General features: G+C 43.5%; 1 protein-coding gene across 1 annotated transcript; it reads right to left on the bottom strand.

Annotated features, from left to right (window-relative positions):
* Positions 1–702: 702 nt before the first annotated feature.
* On the bottom strand, positions 703–8,866 carry LOC104488607 (myosin-3-like; the record flags this gene model as incomplete). The annotated part of the gene is made up of 15 exons (XM_010138077.1): positions 703–958; positions 1,048–1,184; positions 1,639–1,762; positions 2,005–2,122; positions 2,217–2,304; positions 3,914–3,984; positions 4,094–4,403; positions 5,796–5,966; positions 6,649–6,798; positions 6,900–7,018; positions 7,987–8,125; positions 8,212–8,315; positions 8,417–8,515; positions 8,598–8,661; positions 8,789–8,866. Coding segments are annotated over 15 exons (2,028 nt in total), but the record flags the coding sequence as incomplete, so codon positions are not given.
* Positions 8,867–8,874: the final 8 nt, after the last annotated feature.

The raw sequence follows: 8,874 nt of genomic DNA on the forward strand, positions 1-8,874 counted from the left end.
CTGATTCCTCTCTGTTGAGTCAGGATTACGACAGAGTGGCGTTTGTGACAGCTAAACCACGACCTGCTCTGTAAAGTTATCATCTTGTTTAGCTGGAGAACAAAGAGAGGAAAGAAATGTCCTCTTAGCTTGTCCTAAGAATTCACGTGTGTGTAAGAACAGGCATGCTCAGTTTTGGAGAGGTAGGAAAAATTGGAAGAACAAATATATATATGTACTAATTACTAATATATATACCAATATAGTAATATTTATACTAATATAAGTAAAATGTCTTGATTGCTCTGATGCAGCTTAACTGTCTGTAAATGAGAGACACCTCAGCACACACCACGGGAAAGTCTCATCGATGTAATATCTTGACTACAGCCTCCTGACAGTCCTTACTGAGGCTAGTTACATTTTTCAGAGCACCACATCATGAAATACAATTTAATTTAACCAAATTGTACCTTCTATGTGGCTTTTGAAAATGTAGTTGAAAATATTGGCCTGATAGTCACCGGTTCGGTTGGGGTGGTGCACACTGTGGGTACTCACCGCCTGCCCTTGCAACTGCAGGTCATTTTTCTCCTGCATCAGCTTCACCCTTATTTAATTTAACCAAACTGTACCGTCTATGTGGCTTTTGAAAATGTAGTTGAAAATATTGGCATGATAGTCACCGGTTCGGTTGGGGTGGTGCACACTGTAGGTACTCACCGCCTGCACTTGCAACTGCAGGTCATTTTTCTCCTGCATCAGCTTCACCATTTTCTCCTCCAGCTCCTTCCTCTTTGCCTCAGACTTTGCAAGCTCTTCCTTAGTTTTCTCAAACTCTTGTTTCATGTTGGCCATCTCCTTCTCAGATTCTGCGCTTTTCAGCAAGGGCTTGATCTTGAAGAACAGCTTCATCCAGGGCCAGTGCTTGACATTCATGAATGCACGAATGTTGTACTGGATGCAGAAGATGGACTCTCTGAGAGGTGAATCAAATTAATATTAAATATTTAGACCATGATGATACAGTAAGTCAAATACAGTGAATCTAATTTGGAGAATGCCTACCTCCTCTCCACCATTCTCTGGTACTCCATTCTCATCAGGAAGCCCCTGCACCTGGCCTGGGTGCGGGTGATGAGCTGTGCCAGCTTCTCGTCTCTCATCTCCTCCAAGAGGCCTACCAGCCCAGCTTTGAAGAACACCTTAGGTAAAAACATGAAAATAGGTGCAGTGATGTGCTGCTCCTTCAGTTGCCTGGTACCTGTCCCCCACAGCAGATAATATGGGAAGTTAAGAGAAAGAGCAAAACCACAATGTACACATGTGGTGATAGACCCTCTTTTATACCTCCAGGCTTCCAGTTACCTGCAGTTGAGGAACTGTAACAACCAGACATTTGCTTTTGTTTTTATTAACCCTTGATTATTTCATTCCATGACTTTGTCTTATATCATGAACCCTCGATCAACTCTTAGTTAAATCATCCCATGGTGATGATTTCCAGTTTTAATCAAGTGTTGGGTCAGTAAGTACTTAGTTGATTTGTTTTAATTACGCTGTCTGATCATTTCACATACTATCTGCAGAATCATAGTATGGTTCTCAAGCCACGCTAACCAAAACCACATAGTACTTGAAACAACACAGTTCTTATACCTTGGTGTGACCAAATTTGTACTGGGTGTGGTCTATATCAATGGATCCAAGAAGTTTCTCACAAGCCTTCTTGCTGTCAATGAACTGACCCTCTGGGATAGCGCTGGCATTAAGCACCTTGTATCTGGGGGAGAAAATGGGAAGACTTTCATTGGACTTGATGATCCTCAGCGTCTTTTCCAATCTAGATGATTCTGTGACTATTAAGAGATCTGTTGTTGAGACAGATGGGTTTGTACAGTCGAGAACGTAACTGTGCTGCTAAACGTGAACTTTAGAGAAGGCTTTAGTCACCAGAGGTGAAACTTGGATTTCAAAAAACACTGAAGATGGACAAAATTATCCAGTAAAGAGAAGAATTCTGACCTCTGCTTAAAATCTGCATACAGGACTCTGTTGGGGAATCCTTTCCGGCAGATTCTGATCCCTTCCAGCACCCCGTTACAGCGCAGCTGATGCAGCACCAGCTCATGCTCCATGGCACCTATCAATCCAGAGCACAAATACACACTATGTTCTGTAACACGGAGGGGAAGGGCTGCACCACCCTGAAACTCCTCTGTTTGCGAGTCTCTTACCAGGTGTTTTTGTTTCATTGGGGATGATGCAGCGTACAAAATGGGGGTGGGTGCTTCTCAGGTTGGTCATTAGCTTGTTTAAATTCTCCTGGGGAGTCATTAACAAAAGTTTACATTAGCAAATGTAATTTCCACTAAAAGCACCGTGTCTGCTGAAATGAGATAATATCAGACAAAAATTAGTTTGCTGAATTCTGAACTGAAGACCCCTGTACCCATTTTTCTGACTTCCCACAAATCTTTGCTGGTATTAACTTAATGTATTAGGTCCTTCTGATTAATCCGTAGAAAATATTATACTCTGAAATGTACAATTGCAATACATTTCACTGACTCTTCGTTAGACGTTATATCCATCTTCCATTGAATATACCCAGAGACAAGCTGGCAGGTCTAGGAGGCAGTTTAAAGCATGCTGCACTACGCATTTAGATGGGCCATAAGGAGCACATGACCTGGAACCTTCCTGTTTTCCCCACTGAAAGCAAAAGGAACAAATAACTACCTGAGTTTTATAGGTCTAGATGACATTATTATCATGTATGGTAAGATGAGAATAAGGTGAGATGAATCCCGGCCTTGTTTTGCAATTAATATCTGTATTTGAGGGACGTGGTTTAGGGACCCTGGCAGTGCAGGTGATCGTTTGGACTCAATGATCTTAAAGGTCTCTTCCAACCAAAATGATTCTGTGATTCTGTATTCTTGTTTGTAAGTAACTATTGCCTATAATTAGTGGAGGGAAGCAGGTGCCTCCAGAGGACGTCCCAGAGTCTGTAGGTTAAGCAGCTAAAATATTAAGATGTCTAAACACAAACTCATCTGAACAAGAGGGACGGTGGAAGGAAGTTTGAAATCATAACAGAAATGCAACCCAAATGCAGCAAATAATATTTTTGCTAGAACATTCCCTCTTAAACTCTTATGATCTTTAAACACAGGCTTACTGCACTAGTTTTGATTTGTACCTGCTGGCAATAATGTCCTGCTTGCAAGGCCAAGGCTCTACAGCTATGATTATTTTTCACAGGTCATATACACATGCCCATGTCCTGGTTCTCAGCACTAGTTAGAGGCTGTCAGGTGATCAAGAATCATATGACAACAGAACTGTAGAATAAATCAGGCTATATCAAGAAGGGCATCATAAATGAAGGGTGACTATGGTAACATATAACCTCAGGAGAGACGCAATATTCCTCCTGACAGAAGAAGTTTGGAGCAGCCAGGCAGCAAGACTTGCTCATGACAATGAGCGATGTCAGTGTCGGACATCTTAAAAATCCATAACCCAAGGAGTGGTGGTATTTTAACTACAAGAGACTGATCCCTGAATCATGGAGGAAAACTAGAAAGCAAACAGGTCATCCTCCCGAATGGTGGGCAAAATGCTGTGAAAGGGCAGTAACAGATTCTGAAGCCAGACGTGGGCAGCTGAAGGAAAGGTGCTATCTTTTAGGCATGTTTTAGAAGTTTTCTATGACATTCCTCTATCTGGAAATGCCATCCTGGGACCAGAAAACCAAACGTTGTGCAGTGGAATGAAGCAGAAACAGACTTCAGGGGGTTTTGCTAGCAAAATATGGCCCGAGAACTTCACGGACTTCTAACACAACAAAGCCAAAAAAAAGCCCAGCCATTTTAAATGGCGGGTTTACTCCTTCCCTTAGGAAGAAATAGCGCACTCTGTACTATACCCGGAAAAGCGCTGAGACAGTCTGGAAGGAAGAACCTTTCTTCTTCCCACCTTTCTTGCCAGAACTGGCCTCTGCAAAATTGAAAATAAATAAAACAAGTTTTAGATTTTTGATTTTGCTGCTTATGATTCTTTTTTGTAAGCTGTACATCAGTGAAAATATGGGATTCGTAGAACCAACCTGCTTCTGCTCCACCATAGTTGGCAAAGAGTAAGGCCAATGTTTTCAGTGATGATTTCTGGTACAACCCAATGACAGTTTCGTTCAGAGGGTCCTTGTTCTTCTCCAGCCAGCCAGTGATGTTGTAGTCCACCGTGCCAGCGTAGTGTATCAGGGAGAAGTGAGCCTCAGCCTTGCCTTTGGTAGGTTTGGGCTTCTGGAAGTTGCTGGACTTGCCCAGGTGCTGGTCGTAGAGCTTGTTCTTGAAAGAGGTGTCAGTTGCCTTGGGGAACATGCACTCCTCTTCCAGGATGGAGAAGATGCCCATGGGCTGGATAAGAAATGCACAAACAGACAGACCGTAACTTAGTTTCCAGGGCAGTAATGACCTTCACCTAGTCAGAGAGGTATAACACAGACTGAGATACACGTCAAAAAAGATTATTATTCAACTACATTTTCTACTAGGAAGTGAAATTAAACTTATTGATACTTACATTTTTTTACACCAAATGAATCATAAAGATTAATGGAAATTGATTCAAGTTTTGTTGAGACTATGCTTTAAAAAATCAGAGCACTATCTTCATAACCAGAGGGACTCAAAGTACCTACAGATGTCTTAGACAAACTGAACACAAGCCAACAATACACCCTTGCAGCAAAGGTGCTGCATTAAGAGTGTTGCCAGGAGCTCAAGGGATGTGATCTTTTCCCTCCACTCAGTTCTGCTGAGAACCATCTGGGGTGCTGTGTCCAGTTCTTGGCTCCCCAGTATGAGAGAAACGTGGACATAGTAGAGTGAGGCCAGTGGCAGGTCATGAAGCTCTTTAGATAATTGGAACATCTGGCATACAGATGTATGAAGCTGAGAGAGATGAGACTCTATAGCCTGGAAAAGAGAAGGCTCTGGGGGATCTTATCAAAGAGTATAAATACCTAATGGGAGGGGACAGAGCTGCAGGCTTCTCAGTGGTGTCCAGTGACAGAACAAGATGGAATAGGCATGAATTGAGATACACATAATTCCGTCTAAATGGAAGAAAAATGCTTCTTCGCTGTGAAGATGGTCAAAAGTTGGAACAGGTTCCCCAGAGAATCTGTGGAGTCTCCACCCCTGGAGATATTCAAAATCCAACAGGACGTCCTGCGCTACCTCCTCTAGCTGACCCTGCCTTGAGCAAAGTGGTTGGACTAAGTGATCTCCAGGGTTGCCTTCAGACCTCAACAGTACCATGATTCTGTGATTCTAACTACTTATCATCCTGCCAGCCACCGAACTTTTCATCTCGTGTGCAGTGCAGCTGTCTTCTCGTTGTCAGTCAAAGGATGCACATGTAAGTGCGACTGTGTGCTGACAGTGGTGTATGTCCTCCCGCTATGTTAATTTTACAAAGACAAGTACAAGCAGAAGTCTGTTAGAGCTGAAAGGTGAGGAGGACATGCTGAGCTGGAAACTGACTCTGGCCATCTTGGAAGGACATTTTATTGGGAGAGTAATGATCTTTTGGCACTTGAAAAGAGATCAGTACAGACTTGCTGCCTCAAGGCTGTGTGAAGTCTCCTTCAGTCTCACTTGACAGAAAAAATAGACTACATGGCAAGGTATTTTGAGTAACAAATGCTGAACACTTTGGCATGAACATAGAAGATCCCTTTGAAAACTGAGACCAAGCAATCATAGAATTTTCACACATGCAGTGAATTTGAACAGAAAAGGTACCTTCTCGATGAGCTCGATGCAGGCAGCCAGGTCCATCCCAAAGTCAATGAATGTCCACTCGATTCCTTCCTTCTTGTACTCCTCCTGCTCCAGCACGAACATGTGGTGGTTGAAGAACTGTTGCAGTTTCTCATTGGTGAAGTTGATGCACAGCTGCTCAAAGCTGTTGAACTGGAATTAAAGTAAGAAAGACCCATTATTTGCAAGATGCAGCAATAATTGCCAAACCTCATCCTTTACAAATGGGTTGCAGTAGTCTCGTCTTCATTGCCAAGTCTGTGCATTTCCTCAGTCTGCTTTATGTCTACATAATGAAACAGAGAAATGCACCAAATTAATTGTCCACAAGGAATTTGGTTATCGTGGATAAAAATGTGAAGATAAAATATATTTCCTGTATAATCTGAGACCAAATTACAGGGACAAAAAAAAAAAAAAGCTTAGGTCTATCATTATAGATACATTTTCATACTGCCTTGTCCTTGATAATTTTAAACCAAGGAATTTTTCTGATTGGACCTTTCTGTACTTTCAAGATGATTGCTCATCTTGAAATAAGTCCTTTGAAAGGTCATTTTTTTGCCTTCGTGACAAAAAAAGGTAAAAATCTTCAAATAATTATGGGATGATACTACATCTTCTTTAAAAATAAGTCTCAGGGCGATCATACCATCCAGCTGTCACTTCCAAATAGCTCCTACCAATTCTATGTTCCTTACATCAAAGATCTCGAAGCCAGCAATGTCCAGCACACCAATGAAGTACTGTCTGGGCTGCTTCGTATCCAGCTGTTGGTTGATGCGAACAACCATCCAAAAGGACAAATAGCTCCTACCAATTCTATGTTCCTTACATCAAAGATCTCGAAGCCAGCAATGTCCAGCACACCAATGAAGTACTGTCTGGGCTGCTTCGTATCCAGCTGTTGGTTGATGCGAACAACCATCCACAGGAACATCCTCTCATAGACAGCCTTTGCCAGGGCACCCACTGCGTTGTGCACCTGTGATAGACGTGAATGCCTGGAGTTACCCCACAGCGCAGAGGAGAACCAGAAGGATGTTAATTCCAGTAACTTTGCTTCCAGGTGACCACATTTGTTACCTGCTGTGCAGTTTGGCCCTTGGTCACATATTCATTCCCAACCTTGACTCGGGGGTAGCAGAGGGCCTTGAGCATGTCAGCTGAGTTCAGACCCATCAGGTAGGCAGCCTTGTCAGCAACTAAAAATATAGCGGAAAAAGGAAGAATGTAATGTCACATACACGTTGAATCCTGGGGTGTTTTTGAAAGGCTGCAGGAATCAGAATGCTGTGCTTTGAAATCCTTCAATAGACTCTGATAGAGGGAATCTGGGTAATGTCAGAGTCACCATCAGGCATATTGAGTTTTTCTGAAAGAATTTATGTTCGAAAATCTTCACTGAAGTGTGTAGAAAGTAACGATGTCTTCAAAAATCTCCTGGCATGACACGGAATGCTGAAGCTTGCCTGTCTGGGTATGCGTGGTACACACGTCACTCAGAGCTGCAGAGACAACAGTCAGGTACTGCCCTACGTTCAGGTGACAAAAACCACCCAGTCTTTAGGGTGAAACACCGAGAGGATATCTCAGACCTCTTCCAGATCCAGAGCCTACAGAGTCCCTTTCTGAGCTTTGGTTTCTGCTGATCAGTAACTCTCTACTTGTCCTCTTTTTGCCTGTGGTACTTGTCCTTTAAAAGAAGCCACTGCTCAGATTGCTGGAGACATGGGCTGTAAGTCCTGCACCGGCAGAGGAGAGGAATCAAATACACCTCTCACACCAGAGTTCCCTGAGCGTCTTACAGGAGAGGATGAATGGGAACATGGTCCCGATCCTGTTCAAGCTGAACCACTTGGCTGTTTCACAACGGCAAGCGATGTTGCAACAAAGGTACGACTAATAATGTCAGAGGACATCCATCACTCCTGACTTCCTGGAAGTGCAGTTTGACCCTTTTGCCAAAAGGGCAGTTTAAACTATTGATTGCTCGAAGCATAAGACAGAAAAATCCTGAGATTAGGGTATACTTGTACTGAGAAGAGGACAATGGACAGTTCTTTTCTGGCTTACTGTCTCCCTCAGGATCCTAAAGCCCAACGAACAACTTTTGCTGTCTTCCACATCCATGGTGGCTTTCAGGAGGGTTAGTTAGGGAGCTTGTTGATACCTTCAGTGCCATCAGGCTCTGCCTGCTCCTCTCTCGGTTTCTGCTTGAACTTCAAGTTCCCGTAGTGCATGACGGCCCCCGTCAGCTTGTAGATGGCTGTCTTCTCTTCAGCAGTGAAGCCCAGGATGTCGATGGCACTCTGGCAGCACAATCAGCAAAGATAAATATTTGCATGGAATGAGATGTATAACCCGTGCCTGTTGATCTGTTTAGTAAGTTACTTACATCCGTAGCCATCAGCTCCTCCTTGTCGTCAATGCTGGGAACAGTGATCTCACCTTGACTCACAAAAGGGTAGTCATAGGGGTTGGTGGTGATGAGGAGCATTTCTGAAAAGAAATGGGTTCATGGGGTTTATTTCATTGGTTGTGTAATGCAGTTAAATGTTGCTTAGTGATCTTCTTCCAAAAAGTTCAGTGATGCCTCCTACCAATTAGCTCTGGCTTCTTGTTGGAGGTGACCTGATAGAATATGTGGTAGCTTCTTTCTGCCTTGAGCTGGAAAGTGACTCTGGACTTCTCCAGCAGATCTGGCGAGGAACATAGAAAGAGTCAGGCACAAGAACTGGGGAGGGTTAGAAGGAAAGTGGTCAGGCCAGGGCAGTCTCTTACAGGTTTCAATGTCAGCAGAAGCCAGTTTGCCTGTGGCACCAAAGTGGATTCTGATGAACTTGCCCTGTTAAGGAGAAGCAGCAGCAGTTCAGCCTGGAGGCATTTCCTTGCCATCTCCTTGTGCGAGGATACCACTAGCCCAGCACTACTGTTACAATGAGGAGGGACTTTTGTCCAAAGCAACGACTTACAAAGCGTGAGGAGTTGTCGTTCCTCACGGTCTTCGCGTTTCCAAAGGCCTCCAGGAGTGGGTTGGCGCTGATGATTTGATCCTCAA

This window comes from Buceros rhinoceros, unplaced genomic scaffold, assembly GCF_000710305.1.
Source record: "Buceros rhinoceros silvestris isolate BGI_N320 unplaced genomic scaffold, ASM71030v1 scaffold17576, whole genome shotgun sequence".
NCBI lineage: Eukaryota > Metazoa > Chordata > Aves > Bucerotiformes > Bucerotidae > Buceros > Buceros rhinoceros.